At 48.2% G+C, this 15,817-nt stretch overlaps 1 protein-coding gene and 1 long non-coding RNA gene across 3 annotated transcripts; both read left to right on the top strand.

Moving 5' to 3' along the window:
• The first annotated feature begins 845 nt into the window (after positions 1-845).
• Positions 846-8,376, top strand: MAPRE1 (microtubule associated protein RP/EB family member 1). Of its 2 annotated transcripts, none has more exons than XM_071759424.1 (7): positions 846-989; positions 1,685-1,808; positions 4,138-4,283; positions 4,836-5,040; positions 5,405-5,514; positions 6,135-6,287; positions 6,663-8,376. In XM_071759424.1, exons 2-7 carry the CDS (start codon positions 1,688-1,690, stop codon positions 6,717-6,719), a joined length of 792 nt encoding a protein of 263 aa, XP_071615525.1. In that variant the 5' UTR covers positions 846-989; positions 1,685-1,687; the 3' UTR covers positions 6,720-8,376. The 2 variants fall into 2 exon arrangements, with proteins under 2 accessions (XP_071615525.1, XP_071615526.1); XM_071759425.1 differs by lacking the exon at positions 846-989 and adding an exon at positions 1,136-1,224.
• A 6,292-nt stretch (positions 8,377-14,668) lies between these two features.
• LOC139803694 (uncharacterized) lies at positions 14,669-15,082 on the top strand. The gene is made up of 2 exons (XR_011729130.1): positions 14,669-14,909; positions 15,007-15,082. It is a non-coding gene; the product is annotated as an uncharacterized lncRNA (long non-coding RNA).
• The last annotated feature ends 735 nt before the right edge of the window (positions 15,083-15,817 follow it).

Raw genomic sequence — 15,817 nt, 5'->3', positions numbered from 1 at the left:
AAAGAGAAGGGAGGAGTGGGGAAAAACTACAAGGAGTTGGGGAAAGTAAACAAAGTTAAAAGAGGAATGCAGATTGTCTTGGCATTAAGCTCACTTGCCGTTAGTTGTAGTTGACAAGTGTTCTGTGAATTATTTTACCCTGTCAGAGCTGCCTTGTATTATGTTTCTGTAACAAAGGTAAGGAGAGGTGGATTTCTGAAAGGTCTCTGTAATAACTTCTTTACAGGATTCTAACTCTCCCTGGTGCTATTTTTTTAGGTAAAGGATTTTTTTTAATGTTAAAAGACTCGCGGGTTTTTGTACAATCTTTTTTCAAAAAATAAAGAGCATGTATTTGTTTTCTGAGCATATCTCATGTGCCGCTTGTATTGGGAAGACTCAGAACCTTTAGATTTTCATGTGGGGGGGAAGAAAGGGGATCCACGTCAACTGATCACCACTTGATCGCTGTCTAATGATCGATCTGTGTCCGTGTGAATGCGCGGTTCTGATTCGGTAAACCCAGCCCGAGAAAAGGGAGCGTCTGAGGGCTGAGCTGCAGAGGAGCGTGGCTGCTCCTGCCTGAGCTGAGCTGAGAGGCACGGCCGTGGGGAAACCACACCCCGGGACTGGGACTGGGACTGGGACTGGGACTGGGACTGACCCCGGCCCCTGTCCCGGCCCCGCTCCCGGTCCCGGTTCCGCCCCTGCCCTCGGTTCCTCTCGGTCCTGAGGCGGCCCCGCAGCAGCCGTGAGGCAGCACGCGGGCAGAGGGCGGGTGGGCGGGGCCTGGTGGCGCAGCCAATAGGAGAGCGCGCAGGCGGGGCGGGGCTGGGCGGAGCCTCTCCCCGTAGCTCCGCTCCTTCTCTTCTCAGGGAGCGGCGCCCGCCGCCGACGCGTCCCCGTGACGTCATCGTGACGCCATCGCGTAGCGTGCGTGTGACGCGTGTGCCCGGGCAGGCGGGCGGGGCCGGTTTGAACGCGGCGGAGACGGGGCCGGAGCGGGGCAGGTAACGGGCAGCGAGCGGCGGGGAGGCGGCAGCGGGGCCGCGGGCGGGCGGGGAGGCGGGCCCGGGATCATGGGGGGGGTTGGCGAGGTGGGGCGGAGCGGCACGGGCCGGGCCGGCAGCCGGCGGGGTGTGAGGAGACCGGAGTGAGGCCTGCAGGGCCCGGCCCAGCCTGCCCCGGGCGCGGCCCTCCGGCTCCGCGGGGCCTCCGGGGGGAGGGGGCGGCGGAACAGAGCGGGTGTGGGGGCGCGGGGCCGGGCCCAGCCCCGTCCGGGGTGGGGGAGAGCGGTGCGGTGCGGTGCGGTCGGCCCTGCCCGGCGGCAGCTGCACCGGGGCTCGGCGGGCGGGCGGCTCCGCTTTGTGCCGGCGGGGCTGGGCGGGGAGCGCTCCGTCGGTGTTCCCCTCTGGAGAGACCCCGGGAAGCGTTCCTGGCCTGCTGGCTCGGGGCGGATAAGTTGCAGCCGTGGCTCCTCTCAGCAGAGTTTCCCCGTCAGTGCCTCGGCCTTGGTTTTCCTTCCAAAAGCCCCAGAACGTCTCCTGCGTGGTTGTGATGTGAATCGGGTCCTCCCAGCAGTTCCCGGTCTCGTCGCTTTCCTCTGTGTCGCGATATGCTCAGCGCTTTTGTCAGGAAGGCAGCCGGGGAGGGGGCTGTGGCTCGGCACGGCTGCGGTGCTGACGCCTCTGGTTCTGTCTTTCAGAAAATGGCAGTAAATGTGTACTCTACTTCAGTGACGAGCGATAACTTGAGTCGACATGACATGCTGGCGTGGATCAATGAGTCTCTGCAGCTGATGCTGACAAAGATTGAACAGCTGTGCTCAGGTGAGGGCTGGATGTCACACCGGGGGGTGTCCCCGGTGCTGTGGGGGTGCAGCTGCTCCGGGTCAGCTGCCTGGGCTGGCCCTTGATACCGAGAGGCACGGTCAGCAGGGTGACCTGGTTGTGGTTTGACCTTTGCTGAAGAAGTTGTTAATAATCTGAGCATAATGAAAGGGCAGTTTCCTCTGACTCAGTGTGCAGAGCTGCAGTGAGAAGGAAATGTGAGTTAGCATGGAGAGAAGACTCAGGAGAGGGGGTGTTTCAGTGAGGGGTTAAGCATTCAGTCTGATGAGTAGAAAGTTCTACAAGTGCAGTAACTCACCTGAACAAGGGGTGTCTGATGGGAGGGAACTGCTTGGAGATTTGGGGGGCTCTGGTTGGGCAGAGGCACAGGGTGAGGAAGGCATCCTGGGGACTCTTGTGTTCACCTTGCAGCTCCTCGTGGTTAAGCAGTGTGTGTGTCTGTGTCACCACAGCTCACCCTGGCTCTGCACAGCTGAACTGAGCTGAAAAGGGGAAGTGATTGTGGTACAGAAATGGAATCAAGTGTCATCACAGGGAGAAGTGTGTGTGGGAGGAGGCTTGTAGGAGCAAATGAAAAATAACAGTCTGTGGAGTCAGAGCTGAAAAAAAAAAACCTAAGGCTAAAAATGCAGCCTAGGTAAAAGGTGGTGATTTGGATAACTGCAACAGGCAGTGAAAGGGGCTTGGTGAAAAGTGGGAGTGCAGCTCCCAGGGGGAGTTTGATCCAAGGTGTTGCTCACAGAATGAGAAATGTGGAATAAAAGAAGGAATAAACTTAAAGTTTTTTGGACTCTCACTTGAGCCTCTGGCTGTGGCCATGGAAGAGACATTCACAAAGGTTCCAGAGACAGTCTACCTGACAGGAATCTGCAGTGGCTTTTGTCTCACAGGACAGCAGAAAATCTGTAAGGATGCAGGGTCTGAGTATCCCAGCCACAGGAATGTGGTGCACTTTAGGCAGGATTCCTCCTGCTGACAAGCTTGGTGTGTGCAGTGGTGATCTGTGAGCCTGAATGCTGCAGGAGCTCTGTCCAGGAGTGAGGGCAGTTCTGGCTCTGCTGCTGTCAGGGAGGGCCCCAGAGCTGTGGATGTGACATGTTCTGAGCAGTGTCCCTTTCCTCTCTCTGCAGTGGCTTTCCCTGCCTGGCACAGCCACCTGGGAGTCTCCTGCCTTGCTTTGGTGGAGGCAGCAGCAGTTTGGGGTTGCATCAACACACAAGAAGTGACCTTTGGCTTCAGCTGCCACCTCTTTGTCATTCCTGTCACTCAGGCTACCAGCAGTTAGCAAAACCCTGATTTTTGGCAAACCATGTTTGTTTGTTTTTTGAGCTGGAGTTCTTCAGCAAGTGAACTCAGAGGCAGTGGAGATCAAACAGCACAAATTCTTCTGTTGTTTATTTCACCAGTGGGTGAGCAGGTGAAAGTGGGGGCCCCAGAGACCTGCAGGGGGAATTGATTGGTGACAGTATCAGTGTTTCTGTTGGCTGTGGCTGGGATGAACAGACCAGTTCAGGGAACACTGTGCTGCTGGGCCTCCAGATGCCTCCCAGTAACTCGTTCCCTTGCTGTGGGATGGTTTGGATTAGGGTTGTGTTTTCTCAGTCCATTGTCACTGGTGGGAGGAGTAGCACAGAATGTTGTGCTTGGATTTTCAGCTGTTGGGCAGTTGCACATCAGCACTGCAGAGTCAGGACATAGTTAAAAAAAAAAATCTTTAAAGGGGTGTGTTTGTGCTGCCAAAGTTGTTTTCTTTGGAGGTGGTGTCTGCTCTTTGGGGCTGAGCTGAATCCCTCTTGTAGTACAGTAAGAGACAAACTGAAGGACAGTTTTGTAAGAAGGAAACATTTTCATTTCAGTTCTTTGATTAAGGCTTGGTTTAAATATAGTTAATGTGGCCTTTTACCTTTGAGGGCAACTTGAAGTGTGTATAGATTCTGTTTGTAGTGAGTATCACTGTTTTAATAATGATTAAATATAACCTTCAGAGCAGTTATTTTTTCTAGCCTGCCACTATCAGTGTTGATAAGGGAGGTTACATGCCTGTGGGACACATCTAGCAGCTCAGATCTGTGCTGAGTTCAAGCCATGAGACCAAAAGCTTGGTTCTGCAGCTTGCTGAAGCTTATTTATGGCTGTGCTGCACCAAAACTGGAGAGCAGAGGTTCCTGTTTTGTTGCTTTTGTTGCCTGTCAGGGGTTGTGTGGCTGAGGACTGGCTGGGGTCAGTTTGCTGATCTGACTCAAAAGTAACTGAGGGTGGTGAGGTGGCTTGGTTCATCCTGGGGTTTCTGTTCTTTTCCTCTTGGCAGGTGCTGCATACTGTCAGTTTATGGACATGCTCTTCCCAGGGTCTGTAGCACTCAAGAAAGTGAAGTTTCAAGCAAAATTGGAACACGAGTACATTCAAAACTTCAAGATTCTACAAGCAGGTTTTAAACGAATGGGTGTTGACAAAGTAAGCTGGGGGGAGACTGGTTCTCTGGCTCTTGCTGCCAAAGGAGGGGGAATGTACTTTAAAAGCTGGAAAAACAAGACTGGAAGAGAGTTTGCTTTTGGTTTATAAATCTCAAAACTTTTGGGTTTGGTTTGCATTGAGGCCTTGGCTTTGTTTAGGACAATGTCTGCTTTACTCCAGCTAAGGAGAGGTTTCCAGTTCTTAATGATGACTTTAATTGTTCCATTTAAATTTTATGGAATTCATGTAGCACAGAATGATCATGAAATTTCTGTGAGGTGAGGTTACTTGAGCTTCCTCTTTGAACCATGGTTGGATGGGGTATGTTCCCCCAGTCCCCTGGTGTGGCAGTCAGCCCTAAGCTACCCAATTATTAGCAAAAAACCCTCCTTTTTGACACACAGTTATGTTTAAGGAGGATTTTTCCCTAGACTGGACAAAGAATTACATTTGCCTGTCTTCTGAGTGCACTCATTTTAACTAACTTCATAAAGAGAGAGGTTATTCACCCTTAATCTGAGTTTGACCTTTTTTATGTTTCCCCTTCTCCAGATAATTCCTGTGGACAAACTAGTGAAAGGAAAATTCCAGGACAACTTTGAATTTGTTCAGTGGTTCAAGAAATTTTTTGATGCAAACTATGATGGGAAGGAGTATGACCCTGTGGCTGCTCGACAAGGCCAGGAGACAGTGTCACCAAACCTTGTCACTCCAGTTGCCAACAAACCCAGGAAATCCCTCAATTCTAGCACTGCAGGTAGAGAAAACAGTTAAAAGATTATTTAGATCATTAAGAGCTCTGGGGAAAGTAAGACTGGGTTGCTGTTTAAAGTCAGGCTGTGAATTCCCAGCATTCTGCAGAGCTGGTAGGCTTCACAGAGTGAGCTGTGCTGTAGCACCCACTGGTCTGGAAGCCACAGGGAGAACAATCTTCTCAAAAAGGTAAAATGTTGGCAAGGATTGGTGCCAGCACTGGCCAAAAAAACCCCAAATGTCCGTGTCACGTGGAGAGGAGAAGGCAGGAACACTCTGACGTGCCAGCACGTTTGGAAGGGGGGCAGTAGCTGTGCAGGAGGAAGAAGGAAGGTGTTGTGAGGGGCTCTAACTCGTTGCTCTTGCAGCCCCCCAGAGGCCCATGGTCACACAGAGGACTCCAGCGGCCCCCAAAGCTGGGACTGGAATGAGCAAAAAGGCTGCAGGGGACGAGGAGTCTGCAGGACTGATTGAGCAGGTGTGTTGTGCTCCCAGCACCACTCCACCTTCTGCTTGGGAATATCTGAAATGCCTGGGTCAGGCAGATGGGAGCAGATGTTCTGAATCTGGTAAACTCATTTAAAATCACTTAATCAGAAGCCTTCCTTAGCATGGCCTTGCTCTCCTGATAGGAGTGAAGCCCTTCCTGCAGTGCTCAGACATGTGAAGCTGGGCTGTGCCCTGTCACACATAGCAGTGCTCTCAAGTATTTCCACAGCTGTGTGGCAGCCATCAGAGCATTCCAACTGAGCTATGAGCAGCTGCTGCCTCATGAAATACTGAGTGCAGTGCAGCTGAGCTGCCATGAGACCTGTCTTGAAAGAACAAGGAAGCTGCAGGCAGTTAGCACTTCACTTGTTGCATGTAATAAGCCTTCAGAATTTCCAAGGTTGGATGGGGTGTTTCTTGTGGCAATAATGTTATAATTTGAGAAATAGAACTTTTCCTTCTCTCACAGTCTCCCTTCTTCCCCCCCTCCCTCCACCTTGGTTACTTCAGGAGTCCTTTGCATATTAGCACCCTGCCTTTTGAACATTTACATTAAATTCTCTTTGGATGGATACATATGATTTTTTTTTTTTTTATGCCCTTTGGCAGATCAATGTATTGAAACTTACTGTTGAAGATCTGGAGAAGGAGAGAGATTTCTACTTTGGGAAATTGAGGAACATTGAGTTGATCTGCCAGGAGAATGAAGGCGAGAATGATCCAGTGTTGCAGAGGATTGTGGAAATTCTTTATGCCACAGATGTAAGTAATCTGGTACCAATTGTGTCATACAGTTCTTCCCTCCCTGTGTAACTGGAAGCTGGTTTGCTTTCCAGGGCTTCCTCTATTTGTACTTGTTTATTTGGTTTTTTTTCTTTAGGTTTATGGCCTAGATTTCTCCTGTAACAAAGGAACAGATAACATAACCATAGTCAGGCAGCAAACCAGGGTAGCGTTTCATGCACAGTGTGTAACAGATAGATCAAAGACAAGGAAAAGAACTCTCCTGGTAATACCTTGTGACACTGTAAATGGTGACTGAAGTCCATCTGTCCTAAGTGAAAAAAGCCTGCAGAGTAGCCAGGAACTAACTGGTGGCAGCATTTTTCACTCAAGCCCTTGTTTTCTCCCCCTCAGGAAGGCTTTGTGATACCTGACGAAGGAGCACCGCAGGAGGAACAAGAAGAGTATTAACAGATCACACACTGTACCAGCAGAGCAGCAACATCAGAATTCTTTGCCCCAGATCATGTGCTTAACTGTAAAATACTCCACTTTATTCTTAGAGGACTCACTGGTTTCTTCTCATAAGCAAAAAAAAAAAAAGTACCTCTTCTTAAAGTGCACTTTGCAGAAGTTTCACTTTTACAGTGAGTTTGAGTTAGGAGCTCTCTCTCACTTCGTAGCAGAGCAGTATTCACATCTAGCTGGTATATTTAGGGAGCAAGAGGCTGAATATTTGGAACTTGTTGCAGAATGGTTTGCTGGTAAAACACTGGTTTGTTGGAAGACTCTTTTTGTATCTGAGGTGGTGGGTAGTAGAGAAATTAAAGACTCTGACTCACAGAAAGATGGAGTTAATGTGAAATTGCAGCACAGAAATTATAATAAAATGCCTTAAGAGTATTTAAAATATGCTTCCATATGCCAAATAGAAGTAATGTGACAGGAGATTTTATGTGCTTCATATTGGGGTAGACACTTGTTTAACTCCATTCACTGCTGTCTGAGAGGCCTTGCTGGCAATCTCACTTTGTCAGCAAGTGCTGGAAAGGGACTATTGAAACAAAACTCCATTCCTATGTAAAGCTGCTTAGCAAGTGATTAGTTCTCGATGAAATAGGCCTTAAGGTTGCCTGTCACAAGATTAGAGGGAGTATGAACAGCTGAGACACATAAATTACCTTGAAGAGTGCTAAAGCCTTTTCCTGTGGCATTGTGGCTAAAGACTTTGCCAAAATGTACTGTGTTTTCTGTAAGAAAAGCAAAACAAAATACCCAAGCAAGAGAAAAAGCAAAGGGCACCCAGTCTTACTTCTAAAATCTTCTTCAGAAGTGGCTTTCCTTCCTGGCTCTTGTTTTTATTTGTCCTGTTTCTTTTTGGTTTTGTTGCTATACTTTTTGCTCTCTCACTTGTTCTTTTCCCTTTCCCATCCCAAGGAATGCTGATCAAATCTGATAGCTGTAACAGGACTTAGGCTGTGCAGCTATCTCAGGATGAAAGTGAATTGAGCACATGAGGATGATGATTTTTCTCTCTTTTTCTGGCTTTTTTTTTTTTTTTTTTTCCAAACTAGGCCATATCTAATAATAGTACTTGCCAGTTCAGTAGTCTTCTGGGGTAAAAACTAAAGATGCTGGCTAACAGAGCTAATGTTATTGCAGAAAATACAGTACTGAGACTAACTTAAGTATTAATATTTAAATTACTTTCCTTACCTGTCCTTTTTTGCTATCATGCCCCTCATTACTGTTGTGTTTGGCAAGATCCTGCAAGACTTCCAATCCCCCTTCACTACTGAGATTGATCAGTCCTGTTGTGCTTGTATTCATTTGTTTCTGGTGGTAGCTTGTCCTAAAATGTGTGTAGGAGAGCATTTTATGGTAATTGTTGTGTAGTGCATGAATCTTTGTGAAATCCAGAGAAAAACCCAAATTCAGTGAATGCCAAAAATGCAAGTATCTAGCCATTGTTTAAAATTGCAGTGGTGCTATTTCTCTTGTGGCCTTTCAGACTTTTTGTTGCCCTAAAACTCCATTTTACCGAGAAACCATATTTGACTTGGATTTTTCTTGACAGGGTTTTTCTATTTTAAGCAGTTTTTAAATAAAGTTCTGTATTTCAAGAGTGTCATGTCTACTGAAGTCTCTGATGCTTTCAGACAGGGTGAGGCCAAGCTGAAGCTGGTGAGAGCTCTGATGGTGAAGCTTGCAGGACCTGCACTCTCAGCTTTCATGCTCCAGTCCTGGTTAGGATCCTTGCTAAGAGGGGTAGCAGTGATGTGGAATTTCCCTGTGAGTGTGCAGGGGTAACCACTGCCACACCTTTAGGGTGTTACTTTTTCCCCTCTCCCACAAGGGAATGAAAGGCAAGTGTTTCCTTGGCTTCCTCCTCCTAATGGTGTGAGAATGGGGCTGTAGATGAGGAATGCTGTCACCTCAGGTTGTGTTTGAAGTGTTTCAGGACTGCTAAACCCTGCTTATTTGTGGCAAACGAGACATTAACTGCATCTCTCACCTTTCTGAGCACGCTGACTGTCAACCTCTCGTGTGCAGTGTGTGTTTCACAGGAGTGCTCAAGTGTCTGTGGCACAGATGTGTGCACAGCCCGGTGTCTGGGTGCTGTCTGTGCCCTGGGGGGCTGCTCTGTTCCCAGAGAACCCCTCCCAGCCCCCCGCAGTGCTCTGCATCCTCTGGAGAGCAGGAGGAGGCTCTGCTGGCATCACCCAGCTGCGGGGGGCTGGGGGAGTGTGGAACAGGGGTGATGATGCACATAAAATCTTCTCTACCATTACTTGCCTGCTTTGAGTTGGGAAGCATATATTTTTTTTTTTTTTTGACTCTAAATTACTGTTCCATTCCATTATTCCAGCATTACTGCAGCAGCTCCAAGGAAAAGATGGCAACAGCACCTGGGGGCTAGGAGAGGAATTCTGGGGTGTCTGCTCTTTGCCATCTGGCTTTGCACTGGTTGCTTCAAGTCTCTAACAGGAGTGCTAGGGTGGAACTGTGGAGCACCCAGGAGGTGGGTTTGGGTCTGTGAAGCACCCAGGTGAGCAGCTGGGCTGCAGGAGGTGGGTTTGGGTCTGTGAAGCACCCAGGTGAGCAGCTGGGCTGCAGGAGGTGGGTTTGGGTCTGTGAAGCACCCAGGTGAGCAGCTGGGCTGCAGGAGGTGGGTTTGGGTCTGTGAAGCACCCAGGTGAGCAGCTGGGCTGCAGGAGGTTGGTTTGGGTCTAGCAAAGCAAGGAACTGTCCCTCTGCTGGGAGGAGGATGGGTCAGGAGGTACCACTGGTGTGCATGGTGAGACTGTTGAATGTCTGGAGCTCTGGGACATGCATTATAAAACTGAAGCTGCAGTCTTTAAGTCAAATGCTGCTAAAATTTCCAGTTGCTTACATCACTCTTTGCTACTGAGATGAGTTATAAATAATATGGGAACAAACTCATGTGGTCAGGTTGTGACTGCATTATAGGTATCTTGGCATAATCTGTTTTTAATGTCCTTTTTGGGAAGAAAATAACAATAAGCCCAACTTGAACCCTTAGACTTAACACAGCTACTCTGTTACCCTGGTACAGTATCTGCTGTTAAATGCCTACTTGCTGGAACAATTCTGGGAGCATCCAACTTTTCTTAGTACCTTGGTTTTATCAGATATTTGAGAGGTGAACAGAATGGAAGCAGTGGAAAGCTCACCCCTCCTTTCTGTACCAACATGTCTTACTTGCAGGTGGACTTGTGGATGTTTTTTTAACTTTTATTGTTCAATTTTTAAAAAAATTCTGGTTTGCAATGACAATTCTTACTGTAACTATTAAAAGCCTTCAAATAAAGGCCAAAAACTTATCTCTCTGTTGTATCCCATCTCTAACGTGGCTGCTTGAGTGCTTTGTCTGTTCAAATGTCCATCCCCAGGAACCTCTGTGCCCTTCAGGAGCTGCAATTTTCAATTTTCCTTTCTCAAAACATCCTTCCAAGGGCAGGGCTGGAATCTACCTACAAGAAAGGTGTATTTTTGGGGGTAGTTTTTTTTGGTTTTTTGTTTTTTTTTTCTCCTGTGTTGTTTTTTGTTTTCTTGTTCAGTGTAATAACCTGAAGTGAGGATCAGGCTGTCTGGATGGAAATTCTATTTTTTGAGAGTGTGCATGCTTACACTGTCATTAAGGCAGATAATCTGTATTTTCCAAGAAAATGTTTTGTGTCTTCTGTCCTTCATAGAGAAGGAACAAAGTTTAAACTGAAATTTTCTAGGACCAAAAAGAAAGTTTCCAGGAGGCAATCCCAGCTTTGAGGGGCAAAGGCCACTTTCTATAAAAATTGCTCTTATTTTCAACACAGCTGGTTGGCTTCTTGAACCGTGGCCTTTAAATAATATATATATTAAATGTATTTATATGTAATTTGATGCATAAATATTTCTTTAAACCATATATAAATATTTAAATAATATGAGTAAACAAGTATGTGTATAACATATGTAGTATTATATATAAATAGCTTTGGCTGACCTGTCAGAACTGTGGGAAACACGAACTGGGGTGTTTTTTGTTCAAAGTCTGAGCAATGTTTTGCAGACATTTTCCTGTGGAAAACAATTCTGTGGAATGGTTGTCTGCCAGTGTCCTCCCAGGGCTCTGACTGACCCTGTCCCTGGGGGATGCACAGGGATGGGTGGGCATTAAGAGACATTAAATCTGCTGGGACAGCCCTGACACCCCCAGTGAGCTGCAGTGGGGCTCATGGAGCAGTGAGCAGATGAGGTTAAAGGGGGGGGGACAGTCTGGGGGCTCCATTTTCAAAACTGGGTGCAACCCCCTGTTGGATTTTGGCTTTTCAGCTGCCTGGGAGGATGAGGAGGGAAGCAGGCTGAGAGGTTGGTGAGGTTTGGGTGATGGAGGTGGAGCTGCACAGACCAGAGGTGTTGCTGCCAGGCTGAGGAGCACCACAAGAAGGGTTAAAGATCCTCCTCTGGTGCTGGGCGGAGGGACACGAGGAGCTGGGGGCAGCTGGTTTCCTTCTTTTTCACATCCAGCTGCTCTTTCTGACCCTCCCTGGAAATTCCAATTACAGTAGATCCTTATTAAATACTTGGGTGGATGTGAAGACCTTAACAGCCCTGTCCCCTCCCGTGTAACCCCACAGAATGCTGCTGTTTTGTTCAGGTTATCTCACATCCTGTGTGCCCAGGAGGTGAAGCTGGGGCTGAGCAGCATGTGCAGGGTTTGGTGCTGCCCCCACCCCGATGGTGTTTGGGGGGAGCTGGGGAATCCTCACCCAGGCTGGGCTCAGCCCTGCTGCCATCCCTGGGAAATGTCAGGGTGCACGTGGGCTGCTCTTGTGCAATGATTCCCTGCACGAGGGGAAGGAGCAGCCGTGGTGCAGCTGAGCAGAAAGGGAAAAAAAACATAAATCAAATGTGTTTCTCTAGCTCTGTTAAACCATAACTTGGATGGTCTCAGTCAAACAACTGCAATGGGCCACTCGTTGCTGTGAGGATGCTTTGAAATTTTTGGAAATTTTTGAAATTTTGGGAAGTTTTGATTAGTGGGTGATATCCACGACACAATTTTAAATCTTCAGAGTCACATTGGAGCTTGCTGTGTGTGCAAAATCACTGCAGGTTCATGTGCAAACTGGGAAGCAGGCTGTATAAATGGCCAGTTTATAACTAATGGCATCCCATAGCTGTCTGGGTGCAGGATGGCTGTGAACTGCTCCAGTCAGGCTTCCAATAAATGCATTTGCTGATTTGGGAAGTGTAGAAATATGCTGCAGGGTTCTTTTTGGGTTCACCTTTGATACAGCACTATTACAGCATTGCCATCTTTATGGTCTTTTTCTCTCTGTTATGAATTACCTGGCTGAGTCTAGGTCTCAATTCACAGTGCTTGTTTTCACAGGTTGGAATGAGGTCTGCATGGCAATGAAAGAAATTATCTATAATACTAAAAATAAAGATGCTGATGACATGTTATGCAGTCTGTCATTGCCTGTGATGCTTCACAGCCTAATGGCACTGTCCTCTGTGATGAAAGATGAGGGCTAAGGAGTAGCTGCTGCAAAACTAATTTCCTGATTTATTTAAAAAGGAAAAAAATCAAGCATCATTTATTACTGGTGTAGGGCAGTGTTGATTTTCATAGCTGTCTTCCATAATTCTTGCTCTGTCAACATGACAGAACCCCAAATAATTAATTTTGCTCCCCCTTTGATACTGTGCATATGGAATCACTGCTTGTCTTGCAGGGAGTGTCTGGGCTCTGTGCTACCCAGATTCAGAAGCAGGGGCACCATGCTGGAAAGCAAATCCCACCAAAGTGCCCGAGAAAGTAATCCCACTGCCAGGTATTTCTGAGGCACAGTTTTGCTTTAAGAGTTTGTGTTTGTATTTGTCTTCCACTTAAATGTTCTCTTGTGCTGCCATGAAAAATGTCTGCTACTGAAACCTTTGTTTTTTCATCAAAGAGAAAACATGAGCATCCTTCCTGATGAACTGGCTTAATAAACCAATCCCTCGTTTAAGAACAAAGTCTACTATAAAGTAATAGATTTGATAATAAATTACTCCTTTAAATGGGCTCTCTCTGGTGTTTAAACTGCTGGGTTTGGCCATTGTATGCAAACCCATGACTTTAACAGATTGTGCCTGTTACAAAAGCAAAGCTGGATATATGACCTCGCAGCTGCTCTCCTTCCTGGGTTTCAGACTCATGAAGGTGAAGTGCTGGGAAGGCTGAAAGGACTGAGGTTAAACTCATCTGGAGAGAAGGTTGCACTGAGGCTGGGGTTTGCTGTAAATGAGTCTGACCATATCCAGGGTGAAACAAACTCCTGGAATTAAATTCCACGTGGGACAAATATTTGTTTTCCAGCACTAAATGCAGGGCAGAACGTGACTTCCAAAGGAGAGAGTGAAAGTTTGGCAGACCTTTAGCTGGAAGGTAAAAATCTGCCTGCACTGCAGACAGACACTGGTTCAGATCCCCCTGTCCTCAGGTCCCTTCTGCTGCTCTGCTCTTCTCCTTCATCCCACTCCCATCTTTTTTTCCTTTGCCTTGCAACTCTCCTGCACACAGAGAGCACCCAGGGAGTGAAGCCCCTCCAGCTGAGCTCTCAGATCTGGGTGCAGAGGAAGCAAGGACAGGAGCAGTGTTGCAGGGTGGTGATGGTGAATTTACAGCTGATGGTGTCTGTGCAAAATGCTGTTTTGTTTCTTTGCCTTGTCCCAGCTCCCCTGGAACAGCAACCCCGTGGCTGTGTGTGAAGCCAGGGTGCCACCAGCCTGCCACAGCCCCGTGTCCGGGGACCTCTCTCTGCAGACCGGGCACCAAATTCTTTCACGTTGGTGGCAACAAATGTGCTGGGAAGTTTTGCCTCGTGCCGTGGGACAGCTGTGACACAGCCTTGGGTTACTGGGGGAGGGGGATGCTCCAGGAAATGCCTCCCTTACACTGCCCCCCTTCTGTGGGAGGGGTGTCTGGGCTGGGGGGATAACACTGCTCTCCAGCTCAGGTTGCATTCCCTGGGGTGTCAAACCTTGTGTCCCCTTCCTGAGCTCTGCTCCTGACACTTGGAGATGATTCTGCTCACTTTTGCTTCCAGTTCCTGGGCCGAGCTCCAGGGTGCCCACACTGCAGTGCCCAGGGGTGCTGCTGGGTGCAGTGCAGGCACAGGGGCAAATTCCAGGTGCTCCCTGATTTGTTTCTCAGGAATTAACTCCCACCCGTGCTCTCACTCGTGCTTTGCAAGTGGTGAAGCTTTTCTATGCTTAATATTTTTTGTTTCTCACTACTAAATGGTATGGAAACAATTAAGCATCACTTCTGCCACTTTAGGTATATTTTTCAGCCATTTGTAGCTGTCTTCCTGGTCTTCAGGCAGTGCATTTGTTTCCCAGCAGCCGAGCTGACACATCTCCAAGAGCTCTGTACTCTGCAGAGCAGACCTTGGAGCAGCAAGCTGCTGCCGTGGCTGTGCACCTCCAAGGGGCACTGAATCTGGTGGATAAAATTCCTCTTGGATATCTTTATTGCTCACAAGCTACTGGAATAATATAAATATTCATAAGAGTGGATCAGTGGCACTCCTACTTCTCTCCTTGCTTGTACCTTCTTCTATCAACATGGGAATGGTGCTTTGGTGCTGATGCTCCTGGGTCCCTGGCAGCACGGAGCAGCTCTGATCCCTGGGATCCTGCCCCAGGTGGCTCATGCAGCTTCACCTTTGCCTCTGGAGAGAGAGAGAAATCCCTCTGGGGATGTTGCTGCTCCTGTTGCAGACCCTCCCAAGGCCAGGATGCACACTGGGTCTGAACAACTGCTCTGAGCACAAATGCTTTATCTGCTCTGTTCTTTCAGACTCTGATTTTTTCATGTGTTCCACTGGACTCTTTCTTTTCTGGAGAGGCAGAACCAGTGGAGAAGACTGACTGGATCCCCCCAGCCCATCTCTTCCCCCTACAAGAAAGGTGTTTGCAGTGAAACACACAGGTCTAAACCACAGTGTCACTAAGTGAAATTTTTCCTCTTTTGCAGACACTCCTTGGGAACTGGTGCCACCAGATGAAGTCATTCCTGAGCTCAAGCTTGTTGCCTCCTGCTCAGCTGCTGATAAGAGCCCTGGTGCTTGCTCTGCTCAATTAAAATAACCCAGGCCAGCTCTGGTAAGACAGGTCTCTGCCTCCCTTCTGGAATTTATCTGTTGCACAATGGCATCAGGCCATGCTGCTGGTATTTTAACATTCTCTTCCTTCCAAACAGAACACACTGGTACCAAACCTTCTGGTATTGGGGGGGTTTTACCTATAAATAAATGAAGCTTTTGTTTTGTTTTGAAGTTGTTCTAGGCTGCATGAGGTGAGCTTCTGCAGAGCAGGAGGGTGGTTTGGCATTACCAGGTCAGTTTCTGTAGGGAACCTGTAGGAAGTGTTCCCTTGGAAGGCATCCCCCTGGGATCCAGAGGCATTTTCCTTCCTGGCTTAGGGATCCATAGCTGAGGCAAAACTTGTGCTCCCGAGCCAGCAGAGAAGAATTTGGCAGAGTAACCCTTGAGAGAAGTGGCAGTGGAGAAGCAGGGGGGTGGCAGGAGGCTGGAGCAGTGACTTGGGCAGGAGGTTGTGGCAGGGAGGTCGAGGATGTGCTGCTGCTGAGCTCCCGAGGGCTTTGGGAGAGCTGTGGAAGTCTGCTTCCAGAGGGTGATCCTGCCTCCAGAGGGTGATCCTGGGGAGGTGTTGGCAGGGGATGATGGGCTCAAAGCTGTCTCTCTGGTTCTGGAGGGATGTGTCTGGGCTCAGCTTTCCTAGATGAGTGGGGCAGGATGGAGCCCAGGAGAGGAAGGGCTGGTTTAACAATAGGAATGTTTGAGGTCCCCTTGCTCACCTGCTCAAACCACAGATCTTCCTGGCCAGTCACCTCCCCCAACCTGCCCATTCACCTTCCAGTCCTATTTCTCTGCCTTTCCTGGCACATACTACTCAGCTTTCCCACTATTCCACTCCCCTTTTCCTTTTCTTCCCACCTCGACCTTTTTTTGTTCACACTCCTCGATTGTGTCACTTGTTTATATGCATCC

The sequence above is a fragment of the Heliangelus exortis genome, chromosome 16 (assembly GCF_036169615.1).
Source record: "Heliangelus exortis chromosome 16, bHelExo1.hap1, whole genome shotgun sequence".
Classification (NCBI taxonomy): Eukaryota; Metazoa; Chordata; class Aves; order Apodiformes; family Trochilidae; genus Heliangelus; species Heliangelus exortis.
The sequence above is the reverse complement of the archived record's forward strand: the minus strand, read 5'-3'. Positions and strand labels throughout refer to the sequence as shown.

What these genes read in the sequence shown, in the direction of transcription:
- MAPRE1 (XM_071759424.1), top strand. Translation starts at nt 1,688, where the DNA reads ATGGCAGTAAATGTGTACTCTACTTCAGTGACGAGCGATAACTTGAGT. An exon ending in GATTGAACAGCTGTGCTCAG is followed by an intron (nt 1,809 to 4,137) that starts GTGAGGGCTGGA and finishes TCCTCTTGGCAG; the next exon opens with GTGCTGCATACTGTCAGTTT. An exon ending in AACGAATGGGTGTTGACAAA is followed by an intron (nt 4,284 to 4,835) that starts GTAAGCTGGGGG and finishes CCCCTTCTCCAG; the next exon opens with ATAATTCCTGTGGACAAACT.